Genomic DNA, 21,355 nt, shown 5'->3' with positions numbered 1-21,355 from the left:
TCATATTCATGGTTATTCTGATGCTGAAAAATAAAGATTTTAGTAGTATTATTTATTAATTATCTGTGGTGTGTGAAAGAATAAATCAGGTCTGAAGTGTGACTGATGATATTATCTGTGACTTGAGAGAGCAGATTGTCTGTGGTGTGACTGAGTAGATTATCTGTGGTGTGTGACTGAGTAGATTGTCTGTGGTGTGACTGAGTAGATTATCTGTATTGTGACTGAGTAGATTATCTGTGGTGTGTGACCGAATAGATTAGGTGTGGAATGTGACTGAGTAGATTATCTGTGGTGTGACTGAGTAGATTATCTGTGTTGTGACTGAGTAGATTATCTGTGGTGTGTGACTGAGTAGATTATCTGTGGCGTGTGACCGAGTAGATTGTCTGTGTTGTGACTGAGTAGATTATCTGTGGCGTGTGACCGAGTAGATTGTCTGTGTTGTGACTGAGTAGATTATCTGTGTTGTGACTGAGTAGATTATCTGTGGAGTGTGACTGAGTAGATTATCTGTGGAGTGTGACTGAGGAGATTATCTGTGTTGTGTGACTGAGTAGATTATCTGTGGAGTGTGACTGAGTAGATTATCTGTGGAGTGTGACTGAATAGATTATCTGTTGAGTGTGACTGAGTAGATTATCTGTTGAGTGTGACTGAGTAGATTATCTGTTGAGTGTGACTGAGTAGATTATCTGTGTTGTGACTGAGTAGATTATCTGTGGAGTGTGACTGAGTAGATTATCTGTTGAGTGTGACTGAGTAGATTATCTGTTGAGTGTGACTGAGTAGATTATCTGTGGTGTGTGACTGAGTAGATTATCTGTGGCGTGTGACTGAGTTGATTATCTGTGGAGTGGGACTGAGTAGATTATCTGTGGAGTCTGACTGAGTAGATTATCTGTGGAGTCTGACTGAGTAGATTATCTGTGGCGTGTGACTGAGTAGATTATCTGTGGAGTGTGACTGAGTAGATTATCTGTGGCGTGTGATTGAGTAGATTATCTGTGGAGTGTGACTGAGTAGATTATCTGTGGTGTGTGACTGAGTAGATTATCTGTGGCGTGTGACTGAGTAGATTATCTGTGGAGTGGGACTGAGTAGATTATCTGTGGAGTCTGACTGAGTAGATTATCTGTGGAGTCTGACTGAGTAGATTATCTGTGGCGTGTGACTGAGTAGATTATCTGTGGAGTGTGACTGAGTAGATTATCTGTGGAGTCTGACTGAGTAGATTATCTGTGGAGTCTGACTGAGTAGATTATCTGTGGAGTGTGACTGAGTAGATTATCTGTGGTGTGTGACTGAGTAGATTATCTGTGGAGTCTGACTGAGTAGATTATCTGTGGCGTGTGACTGAGTAGATTATGTGTGGTGTGTGACTGAGTAGATTATCTGTGGCGTGTGATTGAGTAGATTATCTGTGGAGTGTGACTGAGTAGATTATCTGTGGAGTCTGACTGAGTAGATTATCTGTGGCGTGTGACTGAGTAGATTATCTGTGGTGTGTGACTGAGTAGATTATCTGTGGAGTCTGACTGAGTAGATTATCTGTGGAGTCTGACTGAGTAGATTATCTGTGGCGTGTGACTGAGTAGATTATCTGTGGCATGTGTCCCGATGAAGGACACCTCGCAAGCTGCACTGGCTCGCTGCCTCCACAGCCAGGAGCATTATATTTCGGGCCGTCTCTTCATCGGCATAACCTCTTAAGTTGTGAAGGAAGCTCTTCAAGTCCACACAAGGGTCAGGGCGCTCCAGGACCAGGATGTATTGGTCTGGCTCATCAAACCACTCGATGAGCTTGATGATGCTGTTGCAGACAGGTGGCTCGTTCACCATCTGCATCAGTGCCACTTCCACAGGGACGGCCTTGGACTCAACAGGCTGCAAGAAAGTAGACAGTTTGATAGTGAGGCTAAGAACATTGGGAGAAACCATTGCGGGCTGTTTGGGACCATCATGTCTTACTATAAGTAGGTGCACTTACACTTTGGAGATATCGGCTATCAGTTGGCTGTTTCGATACAAATTTGATGGCCACCGACAAACAAAGAGAAAAGATAATGAGATTTCCAGCAGTGAAAAGAGAGGAGGAGAAATGACGACTGTTAAAATGAAATGAATGAAAGAGGAGTGAACAGAACCTGTAGGCCATCAGAGATGCGAGTTCCCTTGAACACAGACCCATAACTTCCTTCGCCCATTCTTTCTCCAATCACATACTGCGAGGCCAAGGTGTCTGTGAAAAAATTATATTACAAATAAACAACAGTCATCTTTAGACAATTTTACAGAGGTTTACAAATCAACACTACTGGCTATGAAGGATTTAGTGGAATCCACTTTCAGTGAATCTTCATTTAGATCATTAAAGCTCTCTTACCATGTGCAATTGTATTGCTAGTGGACGGGCCTATATATAACGTCTGCTAAACTCTTACGCAAATTCATTTGAAAAAAATTCAGAACAGTTGACAATTTTGGTCAAAAACAAGTTGGACTTAATCAAATGCAACCAGCATCTCTTGTGTTGGCAACATAAACATGTGTCAAACTGTGATAAGAGTTTTGAACCATATTGCCCTAAAACTAGTTGTACTTAATCAAGTGCAACCCACATGACACACTACACTTTTTATATTAGCACACACAGCTCCATGGTAGTTTTTGAAGAAAGACCGTCATTAGATTTGGAATACTTGACCATATAACCTCTGGTGGCCTGTGGTGATAGATGTAAAATCATTTAAAAAGCTTTTGAGCATTTGGTCATTTTGCTCCAAGACAAATTGTATTTACTCAAGTGCAGCTTGGACTTCTGTTGAAGTCTAATGGCAGGTTTTTTTTATTAAATAATGTCATTAGCTTTTAAATGTCACCATATTACCCCCAAAAATAGTTATATTAAGTGCAAGCCTCATGACATATTATACATATTATAACTTTAACTTCTGCCAAACTTCAGTGAGAGTTTTTTTATGGAATAAATAAATAAATAGTGTCTGAAACCTGACTATGTTGGTCATAAACAACTTATACTTAATCAAGGGCAACACACATCTATTATATTGATCGTTTTAACTTCTAACAAACTCCAGTGACAGGTTTTAATAAAATAATTTGAATATTTCTTTAATGAGTGACCGTAAAAATGTTGTATTTAAGAAAGTGAAAACCACATGACATACTGCAGCACTTATATTGCTATGTTTAACCTCTGCTGAATTATAATGCTATTTTTTTTAAAATGTATTAATATTAAAAGTTACATTAGCTTTTGAGTGGTTGGCCATGTTGCCCTAAAACAAGTTTAATTTCAATAGCTTCTGAATAGTTAGCCATATTTCTCCCAGAAAATTGCATGGGCTCGCCCACTAGAAACTGTTGCAACTGGGCCAAGGACTGCCCTTGGCGTGCAGTGCACAAGTCGCTCCTTCTGCAACAGTCCTCTACATCCTGCTTCAGCTGTCCAGAGTAGATGCTCTTTTGGAGGCGGCAAAGTGACCAGATCCCACTGAGCCATGCGTGGCTTTTAAAAATTCTGCCTGCAGCCCATTAGGCCTGACTATCAGCCATCTCTTGTTTCCAGTCACTGGCTCAATCCTACACTGTAGGTGAAGAGTGTCAAACTTGGCCAATTAACCCTTTTATGTGTGGAGACATTTGTGTGTGGAGACTGGGTCCAGCATTTGCTGACCACCTTTTATAGTGCAGCACAGCTTTGTATGGTCACCCTGCGTGCCACCTCAATCTGTACACCTTCCGCTTCTCAGTGCTCACAGTACTTGCATGCTTGTTCAATACAAGGGGAACCAGGACAGGGCATTAGCGTTACTGTGCCACTCACCCACACAGTGTAGTGAATAGCTCTGTAGCTTCTCTAGGTAACAGGCTATCTGCCTCTCAGACTCTCTGAAGGTCATCAGCCACTGCAAAGAGCGCTGTAAAAAGTGACTTGTCAGATCTACTTAAAAAATTACTTCATGTGGAAACAAGAAATTTATCTAGTTTTATTCAACTCAGAAAAATGACTGTTTGAAAGAATAATACGTTCAAAGTATTTATTTAGGTTGAATAAAACAAGTTAATTTACTTTTTACCACTTTAAGTACTTTAAGTATTTTTTAAGATCTGACAAGTCACTTTTTACAGTGAGATATGTTAGGAGTGTAGGGTGAAAGGTGTGCTACACAGTGCCTAATAACAAACACAGCGGCCAATAGCTGAGCCAGGTCGCACTGATGTACCTGTAGTAACTGAATACTAAGCTTTAGTACATAATGAGCCTGGCATTTTATGGGTTAAACAGTTATAAAACATATAAACATATAAAATGACCTGAAATACAATCAAATTATTAAAACAGTCAATTTAGTTTTATATTATGATTTTAATTGATTTAATTAAACCATGACTTAGGTGGGTTGAAACACTACGACTATTACAGCAGGTGAGTTGGTGTGTTATTACATTGTGTTTGTGTGTTGGATCACTGCTTTAGACAGATCTCCTCCATTTGATCTGCTGGATGATCTTTACATGATGCTGTGGGATAATATTCAACACACAACATGCATTCAGTTTATAATATCATGCAGTTTATTTCACACAGTAAACTATGAATCTCTGAACCACAGCAGAGCTTTAAAGATCTAATGATGGAGAAAAATGCAGGATGATAGAGAAATAAAATCTACACTGAAAACGAGTGAAATCTCACTCAGAGAACGTTTCTAATGCTGTCATGATATCAGGAGCCACTCTGTGACACTTTAAACCAGCATTTTATTTCACTCAGACATGTCAGGATGGAGCGGTACAAACACATTATTTAAAATATACATGCAGTGACATATTCTTATGATCATAATTCAGACACTCACTACCTTATAAATGATCATTCTAAGCAGCTTCAGCTTTAACTGTGCTGCTCCACTGTTACTGACGTCTTCACTGGTAAGATCCTCAGAGGATGAACAGACCAATTAGAGAAAAGCGGTAAAACTCTCTGAGTGAAAGTGTGTGTTATAGTGTGCAGGTGTGTGTTGGTTAGAAGATCAGTGAAGGTCACTTTCCCCCTGTCCCAGTCCAGCTGAACTCTGACCCTCTGTGGCTTCTCTGTACACTGTAAAAAAAATCTTGTCAAATTTACGGTGAAAAACTGGCAGCTGTGGTTGCCATTTTTTCACTGTAAAAAATACAGTGATCTTGTATATGGCTTTACGGTAAGGTATATTAACACTTGTAAAAACAACAGTTTAAAAAAGTTCCAATAAAGGGGAGTTACTGTTAAAATAACGGTGAAATTGTATATAGGCTCATGGTATAGCTGTACAATTCACAATGTTACCCTGTTGCTTTTTAAGTGAAATACTATCCATTCCACAGCATTTACTTTCCTATTTTATGGTCAATTTCTGTTAAAACAACAGCACAATTATTTTATTACTGTTTAATTCACAGTATAAACCGTTTGCATTTAAGGTGAATTTCTATCAATTCCACATAAATTATTACCATTTTTTATGGTTTATTCCTGCTAAAACAACAGCACAATTATGTGGCTCATCAGTATGACTGTATAATTCACAGTTTATAACTGTTGCTTTTAAGGGGAATTCTCATCCATTTCACATCATTTATTACCTCATTTTAGGGTCAAGTCCTGTTAAAATCTGAAATAAGTTTTACAATGAATTACCAGCACCTGTGGATGTCACAATATTACTAGAAGGCGGGCAAAAACATTACACTTATTACCAATATTAAACACAGAAGCCAGCTATTCAAACCATTTTTTTATTGTCTCCAAACAAACAAAGTGACTGCGGAGATCACTAAAATCAGCAAACAAACATTATATACAATGCCCTAATTATATACATTAATGAGCACACCACACCCATTTTGAAAAGTAAAATTTTGAACAATATTTTGATTAGCACATGTTATTTCCAAAATGTGCATAGAGTAAGTTTAATACAACATCTGTTGAGCTTACAACAGAAAAGTAAGGTTAATAATATAACTTAAAGGTGCACTGTGTAATATTTTTAGTAGTTCATTTACCGTTACCTTTTTCAGAGTACTTACCACCACCAAATTGCACTTTTCATACATGAAAAGGGGGATATTCTCCATTGTCCACTATTTTGAATATCCAGAAATAGACAGTTTAGCTGCAAAACGTACTGTACTTTGGTCATACTAGTGAATATTAGTTCATTATTTATTAAATATTCATGAAAAGATTAAATTTGGCAGTAGACAGCACTGTTTCAACGAGCAGCATAGTTGTGATACCTTCTCTGGCCACCTTCCTACACAGTGCAACTTTAAATGACCTGTTGTTCCATTTTTGTTAAATCAAAAGTAAGTACACTCACTTTTGCACCACCATAATTGCACAAAAATGGAACACTATGTCACTTATGCTATACTATTAACCTTACTTTTCTTTTGTAAGCTCAACAGATGTTGTATTAAACTTACTCTACGCACATTTTGGAAATAACGTGTACTTATTGAAATATTGTTCAAAATGTTACTTTTCAAAAGGGGTGTAGTCATTATCAGTGTTCACTGTATAACACAGTAGGCAGCTATTCAAGCAGGACTTAAAAACAACAGCAATAAAATCTCCAAACATCTCCGAACCTGTATCAAATTTTGAGGATGAAAAAATAGAATAAACAAACAACCCCAACATCTCAAAATAAAAAAAACAAATAGTTACTGTGGATGTCAGATTATCACCGAAATCCAGGAGCCAACAAAGACTCGCTACATTATATAAAATGCCCTCATTATATACATTAATGAGCACACCCCTTTTGAAACGTAACATTTTGAACAATATTTTGATTAGCACACAAGTTATTTCCAAACTGTGCATAGAGTAAGTTAAATACAACATCTGTTGAGTTTACAAAAGAAAAGTAAGGTTAATAATATAACTTAAATGACCTGTTTTTCCATTTTTGTTAAATCAAAAGTAAGTACAGTCGCTATTCAAGCAGGACTTAACAGCAATAAACAGCAATAAAATCCGAACATGTACGAAAAAACAGAATAACAAAAAAAGGACAAAATAAGTTTTGGGCAAGTGGGGCAAGTGCAGGGCAGAGTGTGTGGGTCGTTGCGGTGTGTGTGTGTGTGTGTGTGTGTGCCTATGAAGCTATTGCATTGCTGGAGTGGGTATCCAGACTGTTAATTAGTCTCTCTCCACTCATGATCTGCTAGATCAGAGATGAGGGTAAGGACCCTAGGGTTTACCGTCAGTTGCTTCTTGGTTTTTTTCATCTCAACCTTTGTACCCCTCTCTGGATTGATGTTGAAGAAACACCTATGTAAACAAACCAAAAAAAAAACTTAGTCGTTTTTGAAGCACCCAAATACACATGGTGTCCTGAGTACCGACATCATGAATAACAGAGAAAAAGGTAGGTATTTTACACAGAACAAGAAAACCTAGCAGTGCCTCTACTTCCTGCGCAAACAGAAGCAAGCCAGTGCCCCACCACCCATCATGATCACATTCTACACAGGGAGCATTAAGAGCATCCACTCCAGCTGTATCACTTTGTGCGGCAGGAGCTGTGTGATGTCCAACATCTTAGGGTACCGCAACTATTATCTAAAGCACAACATTCAAGAAGCCGTATAACAAAGTGCTTAACCAAGACCTGGGCAAAGCACTGAATGGCAATGCTGTAATGAACAGGACAAGTGCACTATTTCAAACATTTAGCTCATTTTCTGAATTGTCTTTAACAAAGTAGAGTGGTATTCACCAATTTTGTTGATGTTTGCTGCTTGGCTTAGCCAAATAATGGAGACAGTTGCAAACATAAAAAGGTGAGGACCACTCTACTTTATTGCAGACAATTCAGAAAAGGGGCAAAAAATTTAAATATTTAAAATGGTGCACTTTAAAGGGCAAAGTGCATTGTGCAGAAATGATGCTGAACAAGCCATTAAATAAAGAGAACACCAAAACAATGCAATGGCATACTTCTGTGATACAAGCCTGTCCAAGAAACACTCGTTGTGAATCCATAGTGCCTACTGTTGTGCACATTTAGCAAGCAATGGGTAGAAATTAAAGGAAATAACCAAAACAAGCTCCAAAAACAGTGTTATTCTGCAGGTGATGGCCACAGCTTCTTTCTTTTTTTCATCCTTTCTGGCTGATTTTTTGGTCACAAGTAAATTTTGTCAGTGTCCCAACCCTGGAGGTACAATGAGGCGGTGTTTATCACCCACTGAATTTGATCATCTAGTGCTACTCATCCAGGATGGCACATCAATGTGCGCTGTGGAAAGAAGGTTTGCCGTGTCCCCCAGCATAGTGTCCAGAGCATGGAGGCGATGCCAGGAGATATGCCAGTACATCAGGCGACGTGGAGGAGGCCATAGGACAGTAGTGAGATCACCATCTCCTTCCTTGAACAAGGTGGCACCGAAAGAGCACTGCCAGAGCCCTGCAAAAATGAGCTTTGCAGGCCACTGATGTGAGGGTTCAAATGATCCGAAACAGACTTCATGAGGAGGGTAAACACAGGCCCCAGGTGTGGATACCAGGCCTTCATGCACTCCTCATAAAGTCAGTTTCTGATCATTTGACCATCAACATTCACATTAGTGGACTGCAAATCTCATTTTGTAGTGATTTTCCTCTGCCACCTGGCACAAGAAAGGGGATGGCGATCCCGCTGCTGGGTTGTAACCCGTTCTATGGCCTCCTCCATGTGCACTGATGTACTGGCATGTCCTGGCATGTCCTCCATGCTCTGGACACTGCTGGGGGGCAGAGCAAACCTTCTTTCCACAGCACACATTGATGTGCCATCTTGGATGAGTAGCACTACCTGAGAAAATTCAGTGGGTGAAGTGTTTTTTTTTGGGCGTATTTTGGTTATTACCTCCAATTTCTACCCATTGCTTGTTACATTTGCACAATGTACCCCCCAACACACACATACCTCTGAAGGAACTCCAGCGTTGATCTCAACTGTACTGGATAGTGGATGTTCAGGCAGTAGTAGCTGCCGAACATTACGTTGATGGCAGCGATGAATTGGGCGATGTTGTCATTAACAATTTTGCCGTCAATGCTCAGCATGAATCTATTGGCACTGTAGCAGGAGGCTCCTGTAAAGATTTAAATATCAGGTATTACAGGTTTGTTAGTAGTGAAGGATCACCGCTCATCTGTTGAAAAGGTGCAGGATTTAGTTTTACTCAAGTAAAGCTATTTTGCACAAGGAATACCTGAAGTGTGCAGATTCTCTCCTTTTTTATATTACATATGTGTAAAATTATTCTGAAAAGGGGGGAAAACAAACAAAAAACACTTACCACACACAATGATGCATGGCGTCACCGGCAAGCAGTCCACCTGAACGTCGGCTGCCTGGTTGGTTTCTTCAGTGTAGTGGAACATGGTTGCCTCGTCTTCATTAAAGTAGGAAAGCAGCAAAAGCAGCATATCCTTCACGTCATCCGAGCAGCCCTCCAACTGCCCTCTCTGGAACCTTAGCTTGGTCAATGTCTCAAAGATACGCCTGGTCTTGTTTGCACAAACAGTTGCCATGAAGTTTAGGAGCTGTTTTCCCTTTTTTCCCACACTTTTCAGGAATGTCTGCGTCAGTGGCAGTCCTGTTAGCTCCTGGTAGTGGGCAGAAATCCCAATTTCGTGAAACAAAAAAGGCCATTCTTCTCTTAGTGTTTGAAGAGCTGTTCCATTGTTAATTGCCTTACGCTGTGAATAGTACGTGGATTCCATCAATTCCTTCACCTCGTCTGGGTTGAAAGTGGCTTGTTCCCACAGAAACCTCATTTTTGCTTTCTTTTCATTTTGGCTTTCCAGGGTTTCTGTGACTGGCATGAACTTCATGTCCCACTTAACACAGCCATACGTATCCTGGACTGACGCTTTCATTACTGCTGGGACCTCATCTGTGTCAGAGTTTGACAACGATTTGCGTTTATGTATTCTTGGGGTTGCATGCCGCTTTTTGTTGTCTATACGGGCTTGAAGCTGTTTAACAAGGCTGTGGTATCCGGTCCCCACAACGTCCCCTTCGATGACATCCTTCAATGACTGAGGATACTTGCCAACTAACTTTTTGGCGATTTCTGTAGAAGCATGCTTTGTAGGAGACGGACACGCCTTCATCATCTCTGCTGCAACAATTCTGATCATTTCTCGTCTTAAACTCGGGATGGGCCTCTTGCCTCTCTCCAGACATTGCATCAGAGCCTCAGGAAATCTTTCAGTAGGAATTTCAAAGTGGTCAACCCAATCGGCATTAAGCAGGTTTCTGGGTGATGGACAAGGTGACAGGGAGGAGCGAGAGGAGGTAGAAGAGGTGAGAAGGGATGATGAAGTTGAAGAGTTAACATCTGGCTGGCTTTGGGTTCCAGGGCCCTGAGCTGTACAACAAAAACGATGGATTGCTTCATTTTCATTTGTTATTCAATAGCAATGGTGTGCGAAGGCCTTAAGGCAAAATATATTCTGCATAGAATTGTATTCAGTTTAGAATATAACGTTTAAAAAAAATTATAATGCATGACCAAGTAAAATGTGTGCCAACAGATTTCAACTTGTATCTGATAGCTCTGTTGTGGTGTAAAAGGAAAGCATCTGACATGTGCAATTGGCTATTAACTACATACACATGATAAACTATATCAAACAACCACGCTGACATCTTTGGTTATGTAAAGTGCTTTCAACTGAGTTGTACTTACAGGTTTGCTTCCAAGAAGCTACAAGTTTTCTTGCTTGTATTGGCCGTAAAACACACAGGAGATCAGCCTCTTGGACGAATTGGAAATCGTCAATGGTCCCCACTCCCAGAGACTGCAGTGTCTCCTCCACAATATTCAGAATGGATTCAGGGAGGTCTGGTAGAACAGTTGAAATGGAACTTTTGATGTCATCTCGGTCGTCCATTTCTAATGGAAGAAAAAAGTTTTGTTTCAGTTTTAGTAAATAGTTCAAGTTTCAATTAGGCCTATTGTGCCAACACACCATGTTTCAATGGAACAAATTGGTATCCATGTTTCCAGTAAGAAGGTAATGGATAGAAATCAGCTAAGTCGTAAATGTTAAGACAGCATATCTCTTCATTTTCTTTCTTTACTGAGTACATGTGGAAATGAGGTAGGAAGACTGTCCTGTATTTTGACACTACAAAATAAATTGTGTGATTTCTTAACAAAATGAGCCCAATTTCAACAAAGTTCACAGAATCGTTTCCGATCACAAGGAACTGTCCTTTTTTGTACAATGTACCCTTGTGGGACATCTCAACTGCAACCTTTGTGTCTGTCTCAGTAAAGCCAAACTCCCTGACAGCATCCTGGATTTCTCCACTGTAAAGTGCTAAATAGAATGGAGAACTGTCTTTAACATACAGAATAGCCTGGCCGAGGGAGTCCGCTATAAGATAAGCCTGCAGCATTTGATGTCTTTGAGAGAGAGTCAAGCAGAGGTTTTTGAAATTCTTCAGATTCCTTGCACATGTCTTAAAATAACTATGCTTACTCTCAAATCTCATCGTCCAAAGTCTAATCAAGGGCCCAAATTTCAGAATAAGTGCTGGATAATGACGTAAATAATGATGCTTTGGTTTCAGTGGTGTGCTTGGAAAGAGAGATTTTCTTGACTCCAGATACTCTTGAATGAGAATGTCAAGAAATGCAACCTGTGAGACAGATATTTTCTGAGCACAGACCATGTCCACAATATCCTTCAGCTGCAGAGTCAACTGCCAAACATCATCAGCTGTGTCTTTCACTCTGTCACCGATTAGAAGAGGCAACAGCCTGAGAAAATTCCAGTTCTGTATCGCCTGTCCTGACAGCTTTTTTGCAAGAGGTTTTACTCTGCATGGCTTTGTAGAAGCATCAGACGAACAGTATTTAAACTGACAAATGCGTCGATTGAGAGTAGAATAAGAGAACCATTTCTTTTGCTTTATGAAATATTTCAGATAAAGCGCTATGTCATATGCCAAAATGCCTTCAAAGATGTCATGTCCCAGACATGGAGGCAGTCCTGGCTGACAAACATGGAAGTGGTGTAAAGAATTGAAGACTGAATCAAACTTTACTCCTTCAGGAGCATCTTCATTTTGAAGGCGCTCAAGAGCGGAATTGTACTTGTCAATTGTGCGCACTGGTCCACATACATTCGGATCGTCACTCTGAAAATCTTTCCGGGTTACCAAGCAATACCGACAAAAGTACTGGGACGAACTGAAATTTTCTGACAAACCACCAATACAATGGGACCCCAAATTGTCACCAGCAATACAATATAATGTTCCACGTACAGTTCCGTTTGTGGACAAGATTCCAGTCTCCTCCAACTCTTTCAGGTCAATCACCAAATCACTGAAAACCTTTGAATGCCCAAATGTTTTGAAGTCATTCTCTCGGCACAGTAGCACAAGTGACATATGGTCAGTGTCAGACCTCACATGTGGTGGTAAATTGGCAACGGACACATAAACAGCAAGCACTTTATGTTTTGCCTTTGCAGAACCAAGGGGATTGGCAACTTCAAATGCATCCTGATAGAGCATAAGTTTTAAACTGGATGGATTGTTCTTGAAAAACTCGCTCTGTTTAAATAAGCTACCATCACTAATGTCACTCAGAACCCCCGTCTCTGTTGACTGTTCTGTCACATGTGCACTCTGATCTAGCCAAAGCTTAGATTCTAGCAAATGTCTCAGAGTGTCTTTGATGGGAACATAATAAGCAAATCGGTCTTTTCCATTTTCATCTCTTCCTAAGAGTAATTTCTTTGGCTCCACATAATGGAACATTTTTTTGAAAGTCTCAGTTCTTGAATATACAGTCCTCATTGGTCCTGTGTGGCACTCAGTAAAGAGATCAGACTCTTTCACAGAATCACAAACTTTAGTTATGTCATCATTGGAGAGTGATGTGTCATTTTGTAGTAAAGAACGAAGTCTGCTCAAAGTATATGCCTGGCCTAACTCGTGAATGTTAACCATCTCCTCAACAATACTTTGAATGGTTGAAGCAGGAAGCAGAAACTTTCCCTGCAATTTCAAATAAAACAAACTCACATTTCTCAAATACAGATCACTAAAATCTCCTGATGTATCCATATCCTCATCCTCTCTACCAGTCTCAGTCACATCTTCATTCTCTGTAACTTCAGAGTCAGCAGTAGGCGTAGCTACAACTGATGACTGTCTCGGTAAGTCTCTGTACAGGTCATTAATGCTGCTGTCTGTAATATCTCTGTGTTTTCTTGAAATGTGAGATGTAAATGATGATTTGATTTTGAAAATACTTGAACATCCACTCACCGGACAGCATACTTCATGTCCTTCCTCAATATGTTTCTTCAGATGACCCAAAAGATCCTTGATTGTTTGGCTGTGATTGATGCACAAGGCAACTGGGCACCTGTAAGCACCAGCGGCAACAGCGGCAACATTAACATCAGATTCCGGCACGTTGTGTTTGCGGTAGAAGTGTGTTTTAAATGCACCATACCTGAAAAATGTCTTGGTGCAACCAGAGCCATAGCACTTAAACAAACAATGTGGCTCATTTCTATGAAGTTTGCAATGAAGAACATAACCCCTCAGTGTTTTCAATGACTTTCCACAGAAATTACACTGCCACATTTCTAGCTAGTCGAAGTACCGTAAAGATTTTTCTTTAGTACCCACTGGGCTTCAACATTAATTATGCAAAACAATAGGATCACTGAAATACACACTAATACAATATACAAGTTTTAATCGCGAATTAAGTCTGTACAAAGTAAATGCCTGGCTTTACTCAACAGTTGTGCATGCATATGGACTTAGTGAGAGCGTGTGCAAACACTACTCAGGCAAAACGAATTTCACACATAGCCTAGGACACGTTTTTTACCCTGAAAGCAGCCCAATATAAAACAAATGACAACATTACCTCAACAGAAAAACGGTAAAGAGGAATTCTATCTGCTACCGATTTGAATAATGACAAGGTATGCCTGACTAGCCTAGCTATCGCTTTGAAGCTCTGTGGGAATTAAACTTTGCAGCATCACAGTTTGCAACTTGCCCGTTTAACACCAGACGAACGACAGTGCAACACAGCATGGGGTTTGCCAGGCTAGTTTGCACGGGCATAGTTTGCAAGCTAATGAGAAAAAAAACGAAGTCTGTACAGTGTACACACCACCTTACTTAACGTTTTTACATTTCATCATCAATAACAAAATTAATACCATTAGCAAAACAAAAGACAGGCATACGGACGTGCTGACAGTTTGCTTCAACTTTGAAAAACTTCACCTTCAAAGCAAATATCCACCGCCCTGACGAAGAACTCGCTGCTTCTCTCTCTCAGCAGCGATGTCTGATTTAGCTGGACGCAGAAAAGTCCCGCTTCGTCGTCTTCTTCTTTTTTTGGGGGGGAGGGGGGGGGGGGGGGTTAAACCACAGACTTGGCGGAAGATTTTGGCTCCATTTTCATTGAATGAATGGGAACGGCGACACAGCGTCCATCTTTTTTACAGTCTCTGGGTTAAACGTACACAGTTTTTCACTGTAATTTTCACGGACATTTTTTACAGTGTAGGTGTGAAGGAGTGAACTGACTGTCCTGGACAGCAAATCAAGATTGTATTATTGCTTTTATTGTAGCCCAGCCTCCACACTGAACCCGAGAAAGAGTCTCCTTTTCTTGTTCCAGGCTCTGTGGTCACACCCACTGCCCAGTTATCACTGTCGCTAACCTGGACGTCCCAGCAGTGAATCCCTGAGTTAAAACCCTCAGAACCCAGAACAGACTCATACTCATCAAATCTCTCTGGATTATCAGGAAGTGATGAACTCTGCTTTCTGTTTTCTACAGCAGTGAGATCATCAGACAGGTGGAGGACTGGATGTGCAGTGTTGGGGTCCAGAGTAACAGGGGCTGAGGAGAGAGAACACAATGAAACATCATGTTTTTCTCTCGTTTCTGTAAATGTTTCACCTCTACAGACTGTTTTCTTTACTGTGAGTGAAACAGCTTTAGAGGTAGATTCCAGAACTCAGATCAACTTTAATCCTGGACTAAATGTTGATGTTCAGTTCAGTTCTAAAGAGTATTTTTTTATTAAACTAAAGCTATTTCATTTAAAACAACACACAGCAGTCAGAGGACTGAGTATATAGAAACTAAGCAGTGCTGCTATCACTGTGCACTTAAACTAAAAGCAGGCAGTGATGTACACAGATAGAACTTCAAGTTCTGTCCAGCCTTTTTACCAAAAAAACACTCTTAATATTTATACCTCGCCATTGTGTTCAGTAAAGTCAGCATAGATGTTGACATTGTTGCCTCCCTTTTTCTAGCCTCTGTGTCTCTACCCATATTGGGGAAGTTGTTGTGTTTGTGTGTCTAAAATCACACCAGTAGGTTTGGTGAGAATGTACCAAGGCAGAATGTTGACAAGAAAAGTGACCAACAGCTTTGCATCTGACTGCCACAGAGTCAGTAACTCTTCTCTATGTGAGTGAAACCTCCTTCACTGCCTTGAGTGGTTTACTACTGAGTGCAGCAGCGCACACTCAGCTTATGTCACACAGTATCAGCGGGTATCAGAATATTGGTATCTGCATTTTTATGAGAATGAGAAAATGAGCACATTATCTGCCTGATACCTGATTCTAGTATCAGTACTAATGCATCCCTAGATGTCTGACTTCATTTCACACCATTAACAGTTTCTTTTACTTGGCCTCTTATTTGTATTACAATTTAAACATATAATGTACCAAATCCCTTAAACTCATGAAATCATTTAGACTCAACACTGAGAGAAGCAGAAATGTTAAACATAAAAAAATTTCATGAAATCATTAAAAAGCATGTAATGTGTGTAATTTAGCCTGCTTAATGAAGATAAAAGATTATGATCATAAATAGGCATCAGTATCATCACAGAAAACATTTCATGAAGCTGCTAAGCAGTGAACCTGTGCTTACTGCCACAACACCTCAGTCACACTAAAATTCCTGCAGGAAAGCTACCTCTAAATCAGAAATCAGATTCTTTTTTCAAGCAGCTGTTACTTGCAGTGCAATGATATGTTGGTTATAAAAATCATGAGTAAAGGAGTAAAATTATGACACAACACAAGTATTAGCTAGCAAGGAAAGTTCCTAAATTAACTTTACCTTGGCTTGCTATATTTATAGTTTAAATTATGTGCAGGTGCACATCAGAGTGAAGCCTGTCGCTGGTGGTGACCTCCCTCATGAATTTGTGTGTTGTTATAAGCCTTTCTGCTAGTGTGTTTAAAATAGATGACTTACTCACATGGCTACTCCTGTGTCTTACTTTCTGCCAATGTCACATTGGTGCCAGAAGTGGGATAGCGCCGCTTAGCGGTCGGGGGAGAGACAGCATTTCAGGAACCTTCCCAGCAATCAGTGAAAGAGGCAGAGCCTGGTGAAAGATCATGATTACACTGTGATGCTCCAGGGGGAAGATCAATGGTGTGGTAAGACAGGAGGCTAATGCCGGGACAAAAGAGGCCAAGGATGATGTTATTGCAGCAAGACTGGAGACAAGGGCAGAAGCGGGAAAGCCCTATGATGGGGCTGACATGAAACTAAATGTGAAAGTCAATTTGTTGAATTTTAAAGTAAACCTGATGTTTTTCAAGGCATTACATCATGCCTGTACATGAAAACCCGTTACAATGGTGAACAACCACTGTAAGGGCGTCACACAGAAAAGCGTCACGTCAGGAAAAAGACATCATATTCCAACCATCGGCTGACGTCTTAGAGGAATTCAACTGTAGTGAAATGCTAACTGATGACCAAATGCAGCTCAGATATAGTTCTCATTTAATTTTATTCATCTGTTTAGACATCTTGGAGGAATTGGTGTTAGACAATGGACAAGCTGAGGCAGCACATGCGGCTTGCCAAACAGATGAGCCCTTCAATCCGCTGGGCTGATGGGCCTCCGCCAATAAGAGCAATCATCAAAGATGGCTCTGGATAAGTTAAGTGATACTTTTTTAATCCCACAAACAGGGAAATCCCACCTCCGCATTTAACCCATCTGTGAAGTGAAACACCACATACACACTAATAAATACACACACAGACTAGGGGGCAGTGAGCACACTTGCCCAGAGTGGTGGGCAGCCCTATCCATGGCGTTCGGGGAGCAAATGGGGGTTAGGTAGCTTCAAGTGGGTGGAGACAGCCTCAGTTTACGTGAAGGGCTACTCTTCTTTGAGTGGGAAAAACCAGTGCCTGGTAAGTTTGCCTAAAACTGTGCTGAGTGGGTACTTGGGGCAGCTAGCATGGGGCACTTAGGGGTGAGCAAAATAGAATGGCTGGTAGAGGAGTTCTTCTGCCAGTTTGGCATGGCAGGGGAGTTCCACAGTGACCAGGGTCACAACTTTGAGTCATGTTCGGTCCTGCTGGCTTGCCGTTCTGCTGTGCAAACATTGACCAGGTTCAATCTGGCTCTCTTTGTTTTTGGACAGAGGATACCCATGGAGTTGGTTTAGGGAGCACAGCAGGGTTTAAGGAGGGCAGAGTTACTGGAGCAGAGTATAACAAGGAACTCCTTCAAATTTTTTTAAATTCTGGATTTAGGATTTTGTTTGACTGTGTTCTCGTTATTTCAGTTTCTTTTGTTTCCTCTTTTGTTTTGTTTTTAATATATGTAGCACTTTGTAATAATAATAATGGGTGGGTGTCAGGGGTATGTCTGTATAAAAATAGCCTGGACCACTAATAGTCTTCAAACTGTTTATTCAACTAATTTCAGTTACAGAAAAATCATTATAAACATTCAGAGTGTGCAGTTGGTCACGTTGGAATACATAACTCTGCTGGTCTAGAAAAATTAAAAAATAAATTTGCTCCTGAGCACAACAACGTTCAGAAGAAGAGTATGGAGGACAGCAGAGAGACCAGCATAATGAGGAGACTCAGCTTTACACCAGCAGCCCTGTTACACAGGTTGCCCTCACAACATCTCACATCTCCAGTGATTCCAGCTTCCTCTATGTTCGTTGTATCCCCAACACAGAGACTTCTGCTCACACATCCTCTCATCGTCATTTTAACACCACCAGAGTTAACTTTGCATGTCGAGAGAGAGAGAAGCAGAAGTTAGCCCAATATAAACATTTAAATGAATAAAAGTCAAAATAATAAAAAATAGTATTTTTGTTCAGTGCATTGTGCTTTCATTTTTACATGAATAATCCAAAATTATTACAATCCTCAATTTGTTAAATTCGTTAAAGATCGTAAAAGCACTTATACTGTGCAGTATGCTGCAAAAGTATTAGCCACCCAAGAATTACATTGAAATTGTTTATGTTTAAATTATTTACATTGAAATTATTTATTCCAGTTAGTGTGTTTTCCCTTTAAAACCACAAAAAAGCTAATAACTGAGCAAAGAAATTGCAGCCACACTAAAAATGATTGTGAGAAGCTCAAATCTTTGATATCATACAATTAAGTAATAACTGTGAGAATTGGATGGTGACTGTAAACACTCGTCTTTTCCAAGGAGACGTTTGGAATTTTTAAACCAAACACTGACAGACATGAATTCACCATGTCACAATGCATTTCAATCTTTGTTCACTTATATTTAGTGTTTTTCAACAGATTTATGCTGGTATTTAGCTTCAGATCATTCACTCAGATTCCTGAGGCTTCTGCACACAACTGCCTGCACCCCAGAACAGTCAGGCGCTTATAGTCACTGTAGTAGTACATTGCTACACATATAATAAAATGCCTCAAGCAGTTCTTCAGGACTGAAAGTTTGTTTTCCTCTTGATGTGCATGAACAAGGTTTAAAATGTGTGTAAAAGAACAGTCTAAAGTTATAGATCACCTGTGGTACTGATGCAGCGATCTTCATCTCCCTCACACCTCACGGTCTCTGAGCATCCATCCTTACTACAGGCATAACATATCTTCCCATTTGGAGACCCTTGTGGCAAAGCTTGACAGGTAAACAAGCAAAGAGAAGAGGTTAAACAGGATATGTTCTGCAGTTCAGGGCACCTTATGGCCATTTCATTCCATTTTCCATTTCTGGCATTTGGCTGACGCTCTTATCCAGAGCGACTTACAATTTGATAATTTCACATAGGTAGGCCAAGGTGGTGTTAGGAGTCTTGCCCAAGGACCCTTATTGGTATAGTGTAGGGTACTTGCCCTGGTGGGGGGTTGAACCCCAGTCTACGGCATGGCCACATCCCTCATTCAGTATTCAAAGCTTTTACCTGTCACTTTCTGGCTGTTGCAGAGATCAGTGCTGCAGCATTTTGTGTTGAAGGTCATTTTCATATGTCCCAAGTTTAGGCTCCCAGTGACACACTGCTCTGCTATCGCACATGTCTTTGAATGTATCTCATGTTTTTGATCCCCTAGTGAACACAGCACACGGTTAAGTGAAGAAATTTCTGACCGAGTCTCCTTCTGTTGTGTTGACGTCTTTCTTACCAAAGTTCAAGACGATGGTTTTGCTGTCACACTGATGTGGACAGTAAGTCTGGGTGTCTGTGCAGTCTCCAAACAGCTGTGGCATGCACTGATAACACCTCAGTGCTGGCGCTAGAGGACAGCGAGAATCCAGCGTGAAAAACAGTTCCAGTTACATGAAGAAACGTTGGTGAATGCCCAGTACAAACTCCTACTCACTGTTAGGTTAGTGCCTCAAAATATATTTATCAACACTTCAGCAAGGGGTAATCAAACTTTCTCTCATATCCCTAAACTTTAACTTTTAACAGTGTAAGTTGTAACTGTTGTAATAAAAACCTAAATTGCAGATCTAAAAATTCCCATACTGCACTGTCTGTACTGTCATGTTCCATACCTTTAGAGAAAAGCGCACAGATGAGCGCCAGTGTTACTCCCAGCTTCATTGTTGGTGGAGATGAAAAATGTGACAATTTTGTGAAAATGTGCTAAAATCAGTACTGGATCAAATAAAAGTCAAATCAAAGGGGGTCTTCTACCTCCTAAAGCTGTGGTTTATCCTTTAAAACTGTTCAAATGTGTCAAAGTTTTCCAATCCTGGCTCTGCCCACTCATGTGACCCCCCTTTTCCAGCTATTTGTGTCCTCGTCTGTGTCGTTATCCCCTTCCGTACTGTTTGCTGTGTACTCACAGCCTTGTGTTTGCGTTTATGTTGTCAGGTATTGCACACGCACGCCCCTCTGTTTGTGCTAAATGTTTCAGGGAATGTATTTGTAACTGTTTTGTGAAAAATAAAGTGAAGTGTCTCACACTTGACAACAGATTGAAGCAACATTACATGTTTACCGAAGAAAGATGATAATGTGCCAACACTGTTCGGTTTTGTTAATGTTTACTCTTCTTACATAACAGCCATTTCACCTTTGAGATGTAGAAGACTGTGATTCAGACTGGGGGAGGTACAGACAGGGAACTTTTCGGTGCCTAATAAGTTACTTTCATTTCACCTCATTACATGACGCCTTGAAATACTAAGTGAATTTCTGTTCTCTCCACTTTTTACAAAAGACCAGGGCAGCATTCCAGATTTCCTGGAGCCACATTTTTTAAACATTCATATGCATATCAAACAAAATTCCTGTTGAATTAATGATCATTTGGTAAAATGTCATTTGGTCAACTTAAAGGACTTCTTTATAGTGCGCTGGTGCGCTGGATGCATTGGAGTATATGGTGTGTGAACACTGAACATGTGCTCCTGCAGGAACGTACTGACTTCTTATCAAGCCTAAACCCTCCACTGCTACAAATAAACATCATGCAAAAATAATTTAAATGGAGTTTGATTTACAGCACGGTGGTGTGTTGGGTAGCGCTGTCGCCTCACAGTGAGGAGGGACTGGGTTCAATTCCCCAGCTGGGTGACCGGGGTCCTCTCTGTGTGGATTTGGTTTGGATGTTCTCCCCGTGGGTTTCCTTCAGGTTCTCCGTTTTTCTCCCACAGTCCAAAGACATGAAGTCAGGCCGATTGGACATGCTAAATGTGAGTGTGTGAGGGACTGTCTGTGTCTGTCTTTCTGCTCTGTGATCCTGCCTTCCGCCCGATGACTGCTGGGATAGGCTCCAGCACCCCCCACCCCCACGACACTGATGGTGAAGCGGCTTGCAAAAAGGATGGAATTTGATTTATACTGTATTGCTTTTTCTTTCAGTAACTGTACATGTAAATTAAATGCTGTACAGTTTACAGAAAGTAGAAAAGGGCAAAGGTTTTATGTGTGATTAATAAAAATGTTGATTTTGTTTATTATTGTTTTGCTTTGTTTCATTCAAAGTG

At 40.4% G+C, this 21,355-nt stretch overlaps 3 protein-coding genes across 3 annotated transcripts in view; all 3 read right to left on the bottom strand.

The window, feature by feature from the left end:
- Positions 1-1,505: 1,505 nt before the first annotated feature.
- Positions 1,506-2,424, bottom strand: LOC108414543 (serine/threonine-protein kinase pim-3-like). The gene is made up of 4 exons (XM_037541252.1): positions 2,387-2,424; positions 2,148-2,242; positions 1,991-2,017; positions 1,506-1,887 (listed from the first exon to the last, which is right to left on the bottom strand). Exons 2-4 carry the CDS (start codon positions 2,205-2,207, stop codon positions 1,600-1,602), a joined length of 375 nt encoding a protein of 124 aa, XP_037397149.1. The 5' UTR covers positions 2,208-2,242; positions 2,387-2,424; the 3' UTR covers positions 1,506-1,599.
- A 2,344-nt stretch (positions 2,425-4,768) lies between these two features.
- The window catches only part of LOC108414369 (tripartite motif-containing protein 35-like), a 57,960-nt gene continuing 41,373 nt past the window's right edge, over positions 4,769-21,355 (bottom strand). Inside the window, exon 8 of the transcript XR_005130739.1 lies at positions 4,769-4,855. The gene's annotated coding sequence lies outside the window, so the exon portion shown is untranslated. The remainder of the gene's footprint in view (positions 4,856-21,355) is intronic.
- On the bottom strand, positions 17,804-20,162 carry LOC108414372 (urokinase plasminogen activator surface receptor-like). The gene is made up of 5 exons (XM_017687219.2): positions 19,916-20,162; positions 19,540-19,650; positions 19,320-19,463; positions 18,926-19,036; positions 17,804-18,152 (listed from the first exon to the last, which is right to left on the bottom strand). Exons 1-5 carry the CDS (start codon positions 19,962-19,964, stop codon positions 17,950-17,952), a joined length of 618 nt encoding a protein of 205 aa, XP_017542708.1. The 5' UTR covers positions 19,965-20,162; the 3' UTR covers positions 17,804-17,949.

Source organism: Pygocentrus nattereri, chromosome 9 (assembly GCF_015220715.1).
Source record: "Pygocentrus nattereri isolate fPygNat1 chromosome 9, fPygNat1.pri, whole genome shotgun sequence".
NCBI classification, from domain to species: Eukaryota; Metazoa; Chordata; class Actinopteri; order Characiformes; family Serrasalmidae; genus Pygocentrus; species Pygocentrus nattereri.
This window is presented reverse-complemented; position numbering and strand designations above follow the sequence as displayed.